At 50.0% G+C, this 16,955-nt stretch overlaps 1 protein-coding gene across 3 annotated transcripts in view; it reads right to left on the bottom strand.

Annotated features, from left to right (window-relative positions):
* PDE8A (phosphodiesterase 8A) overlaps positions 1 to 16,955 on the bottom strand; it is a 154,357-nt gene that overhangs the window by 38,919 nt on the left and 98,483 nt on the right. For all 3 annotated transcript variants that reach the window (XM_049614215.1, XM_049614214.1, XM_049614213.1), the window contains exons 7-11: positions 12,991 to 13,069; positions 11,022 to 11,159; positions 5,942 to 6,030; positions 4,309 to 4,360; positions 4,165 to 4,207 (exon numbers count right to left, since the gene is read on the bottom strand). In XM_049614215.1, the coding sequence (XP_049470172.1) occupies positions 4,165 to 4,207; positions 4,309 to 4,360; positions 5,942 to 6,030; positions 11,022 to 11,159; positions 12,991 to 13,069 (401 nt within the window). The remainder of the gene's footprint in view (positions 1 to 4,164; positions 4,208 to 4,308; positions 4,361 to 5,941; positions 6,031 to 11,021; positions 11,160 to 12,990; positions 13,070 to 16,955) is intronic.

The raw sequence follows: 16,955 nt of genomic DNA, 5'->3' as shown, positions 1-16,955 counted from the left end.
TATTTATCTTTGAGAGAGAGAGAGAGAGAGAGAGAGAGAGACAGAGACTGAGCGTGGGTGGGAGAAGGGCAGAGAGAGAGGGAGACCCAGAATCCGGAGCAGGCTCCAGGCTCCGAGCCGTCAGCACAGAGCCCGACGCGGGGCTCGAACTCACAGACCGCGAGATCGTGACCTGAGCCGAAGTCGGACGCTCAGCTGACTGAGCCCCCCCGGCGCCCTGTAAGCTCCATTTTGGTTACAGGGAAGCTGAGAACTGGGTGTCTTGCACGACTTGCTTACAGGTCACTGCTGGGAGCGCGGCGGACTTTCAGAGAACTTTCTCGGCATTCTCAACAGTTGGAGCACTTGTGGACTGCCTGCTCTGCCCCGGGACCACTGACCTCCCAAGAGCCTGGTCAACAAGCTGCTTGTCAGCCCTCCTCCTCCGTGGTGTCTCTACCTCCTCCAACTGAGAAAGCCGGCTTCCCGCAGACCCAGACTAGCACTCCAGGGCCTCGCAGGGTCTGCGAGGCCCGTGCCAGTGGCCCCAACCCCACAGCTCAGGAGAATACCTGTAAAATACGCTGCCCGACCTGGAACGTGGCCCGTTCCTGGTGAGGCCTTTCCCACCCATCTTGTCCTGTGAGCTACCCAGCCCCCCACCAGGGAACAGAGTGCAGGCCTCTCAAAGGAAAGACACGTGCCGCCTGGCACACGATGGCTGAATTCTGGTTGCACGAAGGACTTCCACATGCTGCTTCCCTACACGGGCCCTCCATGTCTGCTGGGGTTGGGCCCCCACCCTCAGCGCCTCTCTTTCCCGCCCCACCTCCTCTCGTCAGGAGAGCTGCCCAGGCCATGACTCTGGCCTCTCCATACGCCCCCAGACATCTCCACTGGACCATTCCAGGCACCCTAGATGGACCAAGTTCAAATCTAAACTTGCTGTCCTCTCCCTGCACAAACCTGCTCTTTCTCCCGCACTTACTATTTTCATCGGTGCCATCCAGTGGCCAAGCTAGAAATCTTGGTGACATTCTCAAGTGTCTTCCCTTCATCCCTCGCACGGTGCTGCTCCCAAGTCCTACTGATTATACCAAGTGACTCTTTGCCTGGAGTCTTTTCTCCGTACCACCACCATGACTGTCTTTCCCAGAAGGGGTCCCCTTTTCATTTACTTCTTTAAGGACAGACTCCTGCCCCCTCTGCTTGCGGGAGGAAATCCAAGCAGGCCTGGCCCGGCATCACCTGTCTCAACGGCTTTATGCACACTGCTCATCCCCGCAGGAATGTTCTTCCTGTCCTGGGGCTGACCCCGCCCTCTCTCCAGAGACCAGCTCAGCCCTCGTGTCATTACTGCTGGCAAGTGGCGCCCGTTCTCCCCCACTGTGGCACTACAGAGTCTGTTCAAATTACTGCTTCCTTCCCCCCTCCAGTGAACTCCGTGTTCATTTCTGTGCCGAAAGCTGGCTCAGAGCTGACTCCAGACCGACTCAAGGTTTACAAACTGGACAGATGACACATGTGGTGTCTTCGGTGACACCGGCATCATGTGCTTCCAGCCAGGTATGAAAGACCACAGGTGTGGCAGCGAAGCACGGCTGTGAGGAAGCCACTGTGCCCGTGGTGACGGCGACATCGTGCCAGGACGTCGGCAGAGCCTCGGTGTCCCCGCCACACCGCTCCTAGGGCACGCCTTCGACAGTGGGGACGGTCACCCACCTTCCTGTTTGTCTCAGATCAATTCTTAAGCTTTTTCGTCCATTCTGTGAGCCACCCTATTTCCTTCCACTAAACTCCTTTTCTGCTTCAGAAATGACAGTGCCGTGTGTAACCGAGGGTCCTGGCTGGTCCGTGGCCCGTGACCGCTTCCCTCCCTTCCCAGGGCAAGACCGTGGTCGGTAGAGTCTTGTGGACATAAAGGTGGTTACGCTGCTGGGGGGCGGGAGGAGACCAGAGAGCCAGGTCCTCGGGGTGAGATGGGGAAGACTCCAAAGCGGGCACCAATCAGGTGCCGAGACAGAACGGCCCGGCACAAGAGCAGTCTGGGAGGCTCTGCCCTTGCCCGACACCTAGGACCAGGTCACTGAGTCCCCCTGCCAGTCCCCGCCCTGCTGCTTCCTGGCCGCCAACTCCGAGGTAGCATTTACCCCTTCCGAGCTTAGTGTCTCTCTCTGTAATAAAGGGGTGTTGGCGACAGCCAGGCCTACCTCACAGGGCTCTTCTGAAAGAAAAAAAAATATCCAAGTAACGGCACTCCGTGACCTTGCAGCGTAAGGGTCAATGTCCTGGGGGGCCTGCGTTCGCCGGCTCCATCCTGACCCCTCCAGCCCTGTAGTCCGGCTTCTGCCCCCACCACCCTCCTGACCCCGCACGTCGACAGGTCATAAGCGCGTTCTTGGATGCAAGAGCCGAGGTCTCTCTCCACCTCTGGCTCCGTACTCCCCTCCCTCACCTCTGCACGGTCAGCTCTGACTGTGATCCGACGCTTCCCTCTCCCCTCCCCTGGCCGCAGTAACACCCCCCACCCAGCTTCCTGTTCCCCCTCTGAGCCCGGTGCAGGTGGGTCTCCGGGAATCTTCTCCCCGGCTCCTTCCCTGCCATTTGTCCTCCGTAACCCTTGCGACCCCTGGGCTCCGCCTCGTCAGTTCCACACCTGGGTTACTTGCAAATGCTTCGCTGGCCAGCAAGGTTACATCTGTCCCAATCTCTTTGCAGAACACAGGAACAAGGGCTCCGGTACTCAACAGAAATCATCACGCTACTCCCCTGCTTAAAGTCCTCAGTCTCCACTACCTATAGACAAAAATCCGAATCTCCTACCTGGTATCCAGGGACCCTTTGTGATCCCAACTGCCCTTCCACACTGACCAGTCAAAATTTAGTCGTTTTCCCTTGAACACGTTCTGACCTTTCCCTCCTCTACGACTGTTTATATTTCTGGAACGCTTTTCCTTCCACACCCCTCTCCTTCTTCAATCCACGTCTCCCTGTCTGGAACTCTCCCCTCCTCCTCTGGGCCACCATGGCACCGCTGGTCCTTTCCCTTCTCTTTGCTGTTCCCCTGGCCATCAGCTGGTCTCTCTTCCTCTCCAGGGAAAGCCCTGACCGCTCCTGGCACGCCCGCAGAGTTGTCCGAGTCTGTGCTGGAGACCTCCAGAGCTGGCCAGCCGGATTCCAGGCCAGCTCTACCGCGTCCTACGTGGGTTACCCTTGGGCAAATCAGTTAGCCCTTGTTTCCCTACCTGTAAAAAGGGAACTTCATCCACAAAGTGTCTACCCCCTGGGTCACTGCAAGGGTTCAGTTACATACACTAATTCAAGCACTTAGCACAGGGCTGTGGGCACAGTACACACTCAGAAAAACACCTAGAATGAATGAGTGAATGAATGAATGTATGTATGTGTGCATGTATGTTCTGGGTATGTCTGTCTGTCTGTCTGTCTGTTCTGGCACTGCAGGAAGCACCTCAGCAACAGTTGGTGGGACGGAAGACAGAAGTCTTCTCCCTGGAGGCTCCTACGGACTGGCTGGGCAACCACCCGGCACGGCAGGCTGCGGTCCAGCACCCAGGTGGGCTTGCTGGAGAGCCTGTGGCTAGGGTGGCCAGAGTAGACAGTGGGCGTGGTGAGGCCACGGCACACTCTGAGAGGAAACAGGCAATTCCAGGCCAGGGGGAAACGTTTGCGCTAACAGATGCGGGCCTGAGCGGGTGGGGTCCGAGGCGTGACAGGGGACAGATACGGGGTGAGCCAAGTCTGATGGGGTCCAGCTACCTCCCTACAGGCTGGAGGGGACTACTGTCCGATGAAGACATCCCCGCTCAGTGCTGTAGCCTGACACCCAGCACTGTTGCCTCCTAGAGCACAGATGAGGCCAAGAAACCACAGTTCACTCAACGCATCTTCACGTAAGTTCGTGCACCGGAGGTGACCAGTTCTCTCCCCGCAACACATCTTCACGGAAGTTCACGCGTTGGACGCGGGTTCTCTCCCCACCCCACGACACCCGTCAGAACTCCCACGGGCGCTCGGGTCCCTGCCTGGGGAGCCAGGGAGAGAAACACCGCCACGGCGCTAGGAAAGCAGCCCCTCCTGCGCACAAGGCGCCAGACAGAGTAAGGGTCTGTTTCTCTTTTTTTCAAAAGCTTGACGGCCCGGAAGAATGAACGCAGAGCAGCATACCTGTGTGAGGGTCAGACTGAACACTTTCAGCTCTTTTCTCGGCCTAGAAATGAACGTAAAAACCATTAGTTCTGATTGTCTACTTATAGGAGCAGGAAGTCTTGCCGGGGTACACCTGGGGGCCCCAGGGCTCCCCTTACGTACCTTATTGTTGCCATTGCACACTCTGATAATGGACACATAGTGTCTAATTTTTCTGCAAGTAGAAAACAATGCATTATTTCTCTCCTGGCTCTCTGTTCTGATGGATATGTAGCTAATTTTCACCATGAAAGAGCCTCTCTCTTTCACAATACACAAAATGCCTGGAGCAGAGCACGTCTATTGTTTGTGGCCAAGGCCACCAAGAAGCACCCCAGAGTCTACACACATCCTCTGGTGTCTCTGTAGACAAGAAGTTGACTCTCTAGCAAAAACAACACAGCTCTTCCAAATCATCACAACACAGAATAAAAACACCGGTGTTTTAAAAAATGGACTGTTAACCAACGGGAAGCCTTGAATTCCTTAGCATGTTTTCATTTTCACAGCCCTTTGTATTAATGTTCTTTCCCAGGTTCTAACAAACAGTGTGCTCAGTCACTCAGGGCAGCGCCACAGGCCACGCTGAGGGCCAAGGCCACATGTAGCTGGTGTGGGGGGGGGAGAGTGCGGGGGGGGGGGTACTAAGACAAAGCACCTAGGGCTCATCCCGGAAGTCGCAAACTTGACTCCTCACTTATTTACTGGGCCTTCCATTTTTCCCTGGATAATTAAATCCTTATATAATTATTGCAAAAACTTTGGAAAGGACATTAAAAGGCAAAGAATCAGAACAGAGAGCCCACACAGCCCCGCCTCCCTGAGGCCATCGCCAACCGGCAGCCAAGCCTGGTGACCAACCACGTGAGCCACCGCAGTGGCCCCGCTGCGCCGAGCACCAGCGGCCAGACCCTGGGCCAGAAACCCCACCTCCCCAGCCTCAAGTTTCCTCATCTGTAAAATGGAGTGCCGACGCCACAGCGCGTGCTTAGGAGGCAATGAACTGACGTCTACCAGGCACTGGGCAGGCCCAGGGAGGGCCGGGCTCGAGGCACAGCAGCAGCTGCTGGGACCGCCACCGCCGCGTCTCTTCCTGCTCTTTTCTCTCCTTCTTCTATTTTCAGGATAGAAATCACGCACTGGGTCTGATTTTGCATTTTCATGTTTGCATTCATCTTCAGCATTTTCCCCGTTTAATTTTCTATGATCGTCATTTCTAACGGTTGCATATTTCATCGTGGGGTGTCCTGCAATTCACATTCATCATTTCCTGGCGTTCGTCCTATTTAAGATAAACTCTGAGACAAACCACAGGGCGTTTTCGGGCTCCTGCTAGACAACACTCTGCCATCTGCAGTCACATCTGTTTTACGTGAGAATTTCTATAAAGGGCAGTGTTTTAAATGCTTTTATCTCATTTGATAGGCCTAGGCAGAAATAATACACAGGCTATCAACTGAGCTAAAAACCTTCTAAATACAGGGAGTCCATCAGGTAGTGTCCCCCACACACAGCTTAATAAAGTGACATTCTAATTTAAATACGGGAGAGTCTCTTTTGTGTCCATGCGGCATAAGCAAGACCGTCTGGAACCTGGTGGCTCCAGGTCACAAGCCGGAGGGCCAGGCCGTAGCCACAAGGGATGGCCTGGAAGAACGTCATTCTTGGATGACATCTGACTTTGTTACAAGTCTTTCTTTTAAATTTCTGCATGCCAAGCAGAGCGTGCTGACCGAAGTATGCTGTCTCCACTCACCCTCCCTGTCCGACGACAGGTACTATCTTCACGTTCTGTTGTACGTTGTCTCCATTTTTCTTTTTGGCGTGGTAAATTCCTTGCCACTCCTAAAAATGGAACATAAGCATCATTACACCGTGTGTTCAGAGCATAAACCCAAGAACATCTTCCACTCAGGTTCGGGTTCATTTATCATGGCTAAAGCAATTAGGATAAAGAATTACCCCAACCCCAAACAGGATTTTCGGTAACCTGGCCATTTTCCCCAAGTCCGTCTCCTCGGGGGCTGCTGACAAACGCCAGCCCCCCACAGTCTGAGTGGTGACAGGTCAGCGGCCGGCTGCCAGCAAGAGGCCCTGGGCCCACGAGTGAATCGCTGAAGAGTGCCGGCTCGCTTCCCCACACGGGTCCCTCCTGTCCTAGCTCCTGCCTGTGCAGGGGAGGAGCGGTGCGGCCTCTGCCCCTGCATTCGGGAGGGGAGACCCTCAGGACCTGGGGGCGTTGTGTGAGGGCCACGGTCCCTCCGTGGAGGTCAGGGAGGGGAACACCCAGGTCTGGGCTCAGGTATAACACATCAGTGAGACTTTAAAAGCCGGGGCCACAGTTACACCAGCTGTGCTCCAGTGAGCAGACAGAATATACAGGATCCTTTTAGAACAAAACTGCAGCCTGGGACAGGAGGTGCACATGTGCCATGACCACAGTGAGAGAACAGGGGCTATAGGTGGTTCCCTACCCCTGGGGTGGCAAGGACAAGCCTGAGGTAGAGCGGGGTTCTGTTCCCGCCCAAGAGGTTGGGAATCCCCCCAAGAGTCACCAAGGTCCTCAAGCTATAAATATCCTTAAAACCCACTGTGGGACACTGAACTTCTAGGGTGTTCCATAACCTTCCTGCCCTTCTAGATCCCCCGGGACCTGGGGCTGACCCAGGCGGGTAGCCTTGGTGGCCTAGCTCCAATCTCCTGTCCAGACCCTCACACAGGGTCAATTCTGGAATCTTCCATGCTTATGGCATGGCAACCTGCGTGCAAATGCCAAAAGGAAAATCTCATTTTCAGGCTCCTCTGAGAAAGCGGACTGAGCAGAAACCAGAACATTCGGACAGAAGCGAAGGATGGTTACCGATGCTTCTCAACGTATTTCTGAAAACAGTGGGCGCCAAGGAAGGACTGACATAAAAGCCTGAGAGCCCAGCTCAGGGCTTACTTGGCCCAGAGCAGAAGGGAGCTGAGCTCTTACTCACTACAGTTCTGAGGGGAGACTGGCCAGTGCCCAGAACAGGCAAGGACTAAACAGGGGTCCCTGGGCAGGAAGGTACAGTGTGTCCTCCTCACCCACAGCCCGCTATCCCCCAAGGGGGCTTCAGCAGACGGGTCCAAGACTTACTTCTGAAGCTCATGATCAAGAGAAATATGGGAAACCGACTGTGGTGATGTTTATAAAACTGTGAACAGACCAAACACCACAGAACTGTAGACTTTAAGTGGGTGAATTGTGTGGTATGTGAATTCTCAATTATTCTCAGTAGAGAATAATTCTCTCAATAGAGCTGTTATATAAGAGAGAGAGGGAGAAAAACGGGAGACCAATTCAATCCATCAATCAATCAACACTTTAAAATACATCTGCAGGATTTTCTCTCCTGTCTGAAAAGACATGGGCACCAAGCAAAGGTAGAAAAGAAGCCAATTCGGCCGGAGCTGAACAGTCCGGCCAAGGAACAGGCCGGTTTGGGCAGAGGTTCTGCTTGGAGAACAGTTTCACGTGTAAGTTTTTCAGTTGCCAACAGAAACAAACAATAGTTACTGATCACAGATCGTATTTCTTATCAGAAACAATTATCTATCATAAATACATAAGTTTTAGTTCCCGAGAATACCAAAGCACGACCTGAGAATGCGGTTATGAAGATTCAATCTGGAAAAGCACGAGGTCCTGACACACGGCAACCAGTAAATGGCTGTTCCGGCCCAGGTGGTTTTGCACAGGCCTCTCTCTGCGGGCCGAGCCCCCCTCGGAACGGCACCGGGGCCCACACCTCGCTTCTGTTCGGGGGCAAGCTAAGCACCAAGCTGGCATCTCTGACCATCAGGACAGCCCCTCTTGATGCCTGGTGTCTAAGAATGAAATCTCTGTCATCCGCTGTCCTGTCCCCAGGGTCTGCACATGGTAAACAGTCCAGGGACACTGGAGCTTCTGTTCACTGAATGGAAAAGGCAGGCCGAGGTCAGACTGTAGAATGCTTGTAGCCAGGCCAAGGGATGTGACCTCTACACTGGCAGAGTGACGTGATCAGACTAATCACTCGGGAGTGGGGAGTGCGCTGACTGGAGGTGGAGGTCACGGGTCGGGGAGACCTGACTGGGTTCAGCCACCACAAACCCAGGGTTGGGGAGAAGGCCCTGCGTAAGGTCAGGTCCAGGCAGCGGACTCTCCAAGGCAGGGGTTTAACAGACGTCAGGGCTGAGTGATGGACTTGACGCCGGAGGGTAGGGAGGAGCCAAAAGCCTGCCAGGAATGGGCGTCCGGGCAAGTGTGAGGACGGCCAACAGGCAGAGGCAGCAGAGGCTGGAGGGGACGACAGGAAATCATCGCTGTCAGACAAGGTAATGGCGGGACGTTGCACGAGGCCCTGGAGAAGAGGCTGGGGCTAAAAGCGGGAGGCGTGGGACATCCGTGTGGAGTAGCAAAGGTGCCTCGGCAAACAAGAAGCTTTCTGAGGAGCACAGCATGGATGAAGGACCCTGGTAAACGCGGGAGGAAACGTGCACTGAGGGAGCCAGCGACGGAACAAAGCAGAGGACCTGGAACTCCAAGTTCTGAAAAGCCAGTGGGGGCTCTGTGGCCACACATCATTATTACAGGCAGACACCCGAGCAGCCAACATTTGCTCAGTGCCCACGAGACACAACTTCCAAGGGAAGAAAATTCAGTTTCTAAAGGAGAAGAACCCGTGTAAGGTTTAGGTGTCTGAGAAGAGGAGACCGTAGGCTCTAGAGCCTGCGAGACGAGTCCTGGGGACGAGGAAAAGGGGGGAGTCGGGAAGGATGTGCAGGGATGCAAGGAAGCCTGAGCACGGAAGCTGAAAATCAAGGTCACCTAATACCAGCAGGTGCTCTCCCAAAGAGGGGCTGCTGGCTGAGAACAACATGGAGGGAGTCTGTGGAGGGTAGTGTTTGCAATACTCCTCCTTTGACCATCATCACAATTTCTCCTCTATCCCTAAGGGGCACACCTGGAATGTGACCCTTCAAAGCCCCCAGCGCTGCCACCTAACTACTTCTACGTTCCCATTCTGGTTCCCAGGGCCTGTCTGAGCTCTCTCCACTGAACCCAGCACCACTGTTACCCAGGGCAGCCGACTCCTCAGCAAGCCCTTCTCCCTCCCTAGGGGACCCGATCAGAAAGGCCATGTTTTCTTTCACATCAAAAACCTTCCCGGCTAAGCGGCCTGTCCTGTCGCAGTGCTGGCCGAGGGACCAGCAGGTTACTGACGAAGGACAAACGGCTCTCCCCGGGAGCTCCGAAACATACAAAATAAACAACCGTGTTCCTTTCTGAAATAAAACAGTATTGGGGTCATAACACGATAATCTTGCATATCCTCTGCTCACAATAGATTTTAGAGAACAGGTCTCAGGTGTTCAAGCTTGAGGCCCCTCGTACCTGGTGCCAACAGCACTACGTAGGAGGCGAGATGCCCTTCACACAGATCTCGGTAGATCCCAGGGCCCGGCTCTAGCCCGCTAACGGCCCCGTCCCCACCTCCACTCTCTCTTTGGCGACGAGCGGGGGCCCCCCGTGTTCGGGTTACCAGATGGAGGCGCGCGAGGCCGTCATCTCTGGCTCGTGCCCGGCTGGCCCGCACGACAGAACCGCCGGCTGACCCAGAGGCAGCATGGGGCCTAAATGCCAGGATCGGGGAGGCCGTGGAAAGCCCTCCCAAGGCTTCCGGGACTGCTGCTTGGTTACCACCCTCTGAGGATGCCCCTGCCAACTGAGGGGGGGGGGGGCCGGGCCAGCCTGGGCAGGGTGCCGAGCACCTGAGGCCTACTACCTGCCTCGGCCTCCATGCTCTTTCTGGAGGACCTGCCACTCTCTCCAGCAAGAAAATCATCATCCTTGACAGAACAGCTGAAGGAACGGATTCAGGAAGTGCCCGTTAGTTATTCCCCAGATGGCATGTCACTGGGCCCTGCCTGCCCTGTCCTTGTCCTCTGCTTGCTCAGCGCCGCGGGAGAGCCAAGGGACACGAACCCACCGAGGGTGTCTCCGGGGCCCCAGTGACGTGCTCTGCTAGACTACGGGACACGTGCTGGCCGGACGTCACAAGGCAGCGGGCAAGAGAGCCGGTCACCAGTATCTCAAGCGTTCGGAGTGACCAGATGATGGGTCTCCCCCTGACTTCCAAACCTTCACGAGAGCCCGGCAGGAAAGACTGTGGAAAAGCAGCAGCCTCGGCATTTCCTGGGCACAACCCGTCTCTTGTCTAAAAACCCAGGAACCGTGAGGTGCTGACGGGAGCCTGGCTCTGAGAAGTCGCCCTTCAGACTGGGCCTGCCTTCCGTCTGTCCCCCCGGCACTGAGATCATGTGACTTGTCCCGTTTGCACCCTTGGAATAGGAGCTCTCTACGAAGGAGTCTGTGTTGTGCCCTTCTGTCTATGCCAGAATCTAGCAGAGTATCTGCCCACGGGAGGCATTCCAGAAAAGGCTGGATGAAAGCAGGAGGCCCAGAGACTTGTTGGGCTCAGAGGCACTCCAAGACCACGGACCTCACCGGCGCGCTCCTCTGCCCAGAGCCATTTGCCAACACCTACCGCTCAGAAGATCAGTGATTAGAAAGGTCAATTTATTCATCATAAAGATGAAAAGAGTAATTTTCAGTGTAACAGCTAATCACACTCTACCCTTTCTTGGCCTCAGTTTCCTCTTCCGCAAAATGGGAAAAATGGGGACGACGCCAGCAGCACTTCCTCGGGCTTCTGCGCGGGGTAGGACTCCGATTCCCCGGCGTGTGCAATGCTCAGTGAGCACCAAGTCTCCTTCCTGTCCTCTCTGTGATGCGAGAGTGAACAAGGGCCGGAGCCCTCACTTACCTTGCCTATCCTGATGCATGAATTTATGGTATCGAGCAACTCAGCCTTTTTTTCATTTACAGGCACTTCCGCTAACTCCTTGCCTATTAGTTCGCCTGCTTGATAGCCCATGGTTGTTTCAAACGCAGGATTTGCATACTGGGGGGAGACAAAAGAAACAACATCACCCAGATTAGAAGAGAATTTGAAAAGAGGGCAATCAAGGGTATTCACCCCAAGCCGGCTTGCTTCCCTCCTAGAAAGCTCAAGAACCTGGAGCTCCCCACCACAGTTCTAAAGCCCTAAGAGCACACCCCCAGGTGATCCCTGGAGTCCAGAGAAGCCGCTGCTCCAGGGACACCTGGCTGCGCTTTCTGCCGTGGCCCCCGAGGCCCCCAGGAGAGATGGCCTGATCCCACTCGAACACCAACAGAGGAAAGAAGCCACGTGGAGACGGGCCTGAGTTGCTACAAAAGGCTTTTTGGGATGATGATACAGCAGGACAAAGCACCAGACTGAAGTCTGAAGCACTCAGACCCTCCTCTGCCGAGTCCCTTGACCCCTCTAAGTCTCAGTCTGCGTATCTGTGTAATGGGAACAGAACATCTATCTTGCCACTCTCGTGATACACGTGAATAATCAAAACAGGCTATGAACTGCGAAGTATTTACAGATATAAGGCTGTATGGCTAAATTTCAAAGAAGATTACAAGACTAGGATAAAATGTACAGGAAAGTTGAGCATGTGCTAATAATAATAGTAATAGTAATAGTAATAATAATAATAATAATAATAAAATAATGATGATAAAGCAGTAACTGATGCTGCTTAAGATCTGTTTTCCTTGCTAGACACTATAGTATGCATTTCACACACATTAACCCACTTAGTCCTTAGAACATCCTTACAAAAGGCAATAATTAGTATTGTGAATATTAATATTATTCCTGTCTGGGGCGCCTGGTGGCTCAGTTGCTTAAGTGTCCAGCTCTCGATTTCAGCTCAGGTCATGATCTCACGAATAGTGAGATAAAGCCCTGTGTCTGGCTCTGCACTGACAGCACGGAGCCTGCTTAGGATTCTCTCTCTCTCCCTCTCTCTCTGCCCTCCCCCCTGCTCCCAAATAAACTTTAAAAGACAATTATTCCCATCTGTACAGCCAAGAGACCACATTCAGAGAGATTAAGTAACTTGCCCAACGATGCTCAGCTATGAAAGGGCCGAGCTGAATGCAACCCAGGCCTGTCTGACACCAGCTTGTACCCACAGCCACTGGCCCAGGCTGCCTCTCAGGGCACCAACTCCTGAAAGTCAGGATCAGCAGCTCTTTACAGAGAAAGTCACAAGTGAGAGGAAAGTGAGGAGCAGGAGTGCTCAGAATCAGAATCAACATCAAGGTGGAGCTGATTCTCAGACAAAGGGAGCGTTTCCTCTGCACGACCCCTCTCTTCTTATCTAAAAAGTGCAAGTCTTGTTACCTTAAGCCGCTTTTATGAATCCACTTTGCTACTAATGGGTCATTTGTTCAGCGACTACTAGGTTGTTCTGGAAATTCTGAGAAGTTTCTGGTAAATTTCTAAAGGTGTAAACTATCTTCAAGACCAGGGAGAAAGGCAAGAACCTGCAGACCTTGCGGTCAGAGCCTCCTCTCCACACCCCCCACCTCAACCCCCGGGGGTAATCCCTCTGGATAAAAGTCTCCTCTTGCTAAACAAACAAACAAACAAACAAAAAGGTGAAAAGTAATAAATGCAAATGTGCTAGAATATTTTCTAGCACCCAAAGTAATCATTAGTATCTTTTCTTATCTACAGGGAGCTTAGTTTAAACTACACATTTTATACATTTTGTTCTGATAATCCTCTAAGGAAAACTTGGTCTCTTGAACTTCAAAAAGAAAAAAAAAAAATCATACCTGAGGGGTTCAATCCTAAAATAAGAGCAAACAAAACCAGAAATTCAGAAAAATGACCTTCCAAAATAACTAACCTGTATAACACGGTCTTCACTTGTAATTTCAACTGCTTCTTGACTTTTCTCCAGTGCAGTGAATATTGAGTTACAAGCCCTTTATGGGTAGGGAAAAAAACAAAAACAAACACTGATTAATGTAAATACCACAAAATGCAACACAATCTTGCGTTACTGCATTAACTTATTTAAATGTGTTTTTCATCTGATTATAAAAGTAACAAGTACTAACCCAAGAAAAAAAAAAGGGAAATATTGAAAAGCAAAAAGAAAAAATAAACACGTCAGCAACCCTGCTACCTGACCACAACTATGCCCAACTGGAGCCTTCCTTCCAACGTGCGGACCAGTGGACCAGAGCGGAATACACGCCAGGGTTGGATCGCAGCCGTTCACCAGCTCCAGGACCCTGGGTGTGTGACTGAACCTCCTGAGTCTCCCTCCTCCCCATCTGAAGGGTCCAGAATCCTGCATGGAGCCTGGCAGAAAGGGGGCAGTCAACCATTTGTAGCTATTATTTTATTTTACCTTTTTTATGTAAAAAAGAGTATGTATTTGGAATGAAGAAATAACAGCAACTTACAAACTTAAAAAGATGACAAACAGGAAAATCGTCACAATATCCAGGAAAATAACCATGCCGTTAACCCGTGCACCAGGCAGGGGTTAGGGGCACTGACCCCGCAGAGTCAAAAATCTGCATGTAACTTTTGACTCCCCAGAAACTTAAGTACTAACAGCCTACTGTAGACCACAAGCCTTACAGATAATACAACCAGTCAATTAACACAGATTTTATATGTTATATATATTATCCACTGTGTCCTCACAATAAGGTAAGCTAGAGAAAAGAAAATGCTGTTAAAAAATCATTAAAAAAGGGAGCCTGGGTGGCTCAGTCAGCTAAGCATCTGACTCTAGATTTCAGCTCAGGTCATGATCTCGCAGTCCGTTAGTTTGAGCCCTGCACTGGGCTCCATACTGGCAGTGCGGAGCCTGCTTGGGATTCTTATTCTCTCTCTCAGAATCAACTTAAAAAACAAAAATAAAAAGCTCATAAGGAAGAGAAGATACATTTCTAGTACTGTGTTTCTTGAAAAAAGAATCTCTACATAAGTGAACCCGTGCCGTTCAAACCCATGTTGTTCAAGGGTTAGCTGTATTTTTATTAACAAACCACCTGATCCATGTCTGTAGGACATCTTCCCTATATATTTGGCAACATAATCTTTGATTGCCTATTCATATCACAATACACTCTTTACAGAGCTACCAGGAAATAATTCAGTCTTTTCAAACTAAAGTATAATTTACATATAATATTCTGCTAGCTTCGCATGTAAAACACAGTGATTCGACCTTTGTATCCATTGCAAACTGATCACCAGGGCAAGTCTAGTTATCATCTCTCACCACACAAAATTCGTACGATGTAGCTGCCTCATCAGCTACCACATCTTTATCCATTTACCTATCGATGGACACTGGGGTGGCTTCCATGATTTGGCTACTGTAAATTATGCTGCAGGAAACACTGAAGTGTATATTTCTTTTCTAATTAGTATTTTTGTACTCTTTGGGTCAATACTCAGTAGTGGAATTATTGGGTCATAGGGTAATTCTATTTTCAATTTTCTGAGGAACCTCCATACTGTTTTCCAGAGTGGCTACACCAGTTTGCGTTCCCAGCAACAGTGCACGAGGGTTCCTTTTTTTCCACGTCCTCGCCAACGCTTGTTGTTTCCTGTTTTTTATTTTAGCCATTCTGACAGGTGTGCGGTGATACCGCATTGTGGTTTTGATTTGCATTTCCCTGCTGATGAGTGATGTTGCACATCTTTTCAGGTGTCTGTTGGCCATCTGTAGATCTTCTTTGTTTAAAAAAAAATTTTTTTAATGATTATTTTTGAAAGTAAGCACAGGGGAGGGGCAAAGAGAGAGGGAGACACAGAATCCAAAGCAGGCTCCAGGCTCTGAGCTGACAGCATAGAGCCCGACGTGGGGCTTTAACTCATGAACTGCAGGATTATGACCTGAGCTGAAGTTGGACACCCAACCGACTGAGCCACCCAGGCACCCCTGTAGGTCTTCTTGGGAGAAATGTCTGTTCGTGTCTTCTGCCCATTTTTTAAGTATGTGTTTTTCTTTTGGTGTTGAGGTCTTTTCATCAGTGTGTATTCTTGCCCCCTTTGTTGTAGATTAGCTGACCATATAAGGATAGGTTTCTTTCTGGGCTCTATATTCTGTTGCACTGATCTATAGGTCTATTTTTGTGCGAGTACCCACACTGTTTTGCTTACTACAGTTCCGTAGCGTATCTTGTTATCCGGGATTGTGATAACTCCGGTTTTATTCTTTTTCAAGACTGCTTTGGCTTTTTGGGGTCTTTTGTGATTCCATACAAATTTTAAGATTGTTTGTTCTAGATCTTCTATGAAAATGCTGTTGGCATTTTGATAGGGATGGCATTAAATCTGTAGACAGCTTTGGATGGTATGAATATTTTAACAATATATGATCTATATGATCTTCCAATCTGTGAGCATGGAATATCTTTCCATTTGTGTCATCTTCAATTTCTTTCATCCATGTTTTAAAATTCGATATAGGTCTATCACCCCTTGGTTAAGTTTGTTCCTAGGTATTTAATTCTTTTTGGTGCAATGATAAATGCAATTGGTTTCTTAATTTCTCTTTTGACTACTTCATTATTAGTGTATAGAAATGCAACGAATTTTTTTTATGTTGATTTTGTATCCTGTGACGTTACGGAATTCATTTATTAGTTCTAGTAGTTTTTTGGTAGAGTCTCAAGGGTTTTCTATATATAGTATCATGTCATCTGCAAGTAGTTGAAAGTCCTACTTCCTTCTTACCAATGTGGATGCCTTTATTTCTTTTTGTTGTCTGACTGCTATGGCTAGGGCTTCCAGTAATAAAAGTGATTAAGAGCAGACATCCTTGTCTTGTTCCTGATCTTAGGAGAAAAGCTCTCAGTCCTTCACTATTGAGTATGAAGTTAGCTGTGCTTCTTCACATATGGCCTTTATTATGTTGACGTATGTTCCCTCTAAACATAATTTGTGGAGGTTTTTTTTTATCACAAATGGATGTTGGCAAATGCTTTTTCTGCATCTACCGAAATGATCACATGGTTTTTATCCCTTCCCTTGCTGATGTGATGATGTATCAGATTGATGCATTTGTGAAGACTGAACCACCCTTGCAACTCAAGATAAATCCCACTTGGTCGTGGTAAACGATTTTTTTTAATGTATTGTTGGATTTTGTTTGCTAACATATTGTTTAGAGTTTTTACATCTATGTTCACCGAGATATTGTCTTAATAGTTTGTTTGTTTGTTTGTTTTTGTGGTGTCTTTATCTAGTTTTGGCATCAGGGTAATGCTGGGCTCAGAGAATGAATCTGGAAGCTTTCCTTTCTCTTCTATTATTTGGAATAGTTTGAAAAGAATAGGCATTCACCATTTTCATAGAATTTACCTGTGAAGCCGTTTGGTCCTAGATTTTCTGTTTGTTGGGGGTTTTTTGACTAGTGATTCAATGTTATTGCTAATCTGTCTATTCAAATTTTCTAATTCTCCTGGTCCAGTTCTGGGAGGCTACATGTGTCTAATAATTTGTCTATCTCTTCTAGGTTGTCCAATTTGTTGGCATATGATATTTCATACTCTCTTATAATGCTTTGTATTTGTGTTGTTATTTCTCCTCTTCATTTTAAAATAAAAAATTTTTAAGTTTTTATTTATTTTTGAGAGAGAGAGAGAGACAGAGAGACACACACACACACACACACACGCAAAGCATGAACAGGGGAGGGGCAGAGACAGAGGGAGACACAGAATCTAAAGCAGGCTCTAGGCTCTGAGCTGTCAGCACAGAGCCTGACATGGGGCTGGAACTCATGATCCACAAGATCATGACCTGAGCCAAAGTTGGACGCTTAACTGACCAAACCACCCA

This window comes from Panthera uncia (genome assembly GCF_023721935.1).
Source record: "Panthera uncia isolate 11264 chromosome B3 unlocalized genomic scaffold, Puncia_PCG_1.0 HiC_scaffold_2, whole genome shotgun sequence".
Taxonomy (NCBI): domain Eukaryota; kingdom Metazoa; phylum Chordata; class Mammalia; order Carnivora; family Felidae; genus Panthera; species Panthera uncia.
Note: the sequence above shows the minus strand (reverse complement) of the source record. Positions and strands in the feature narration are given on the sequence as shown.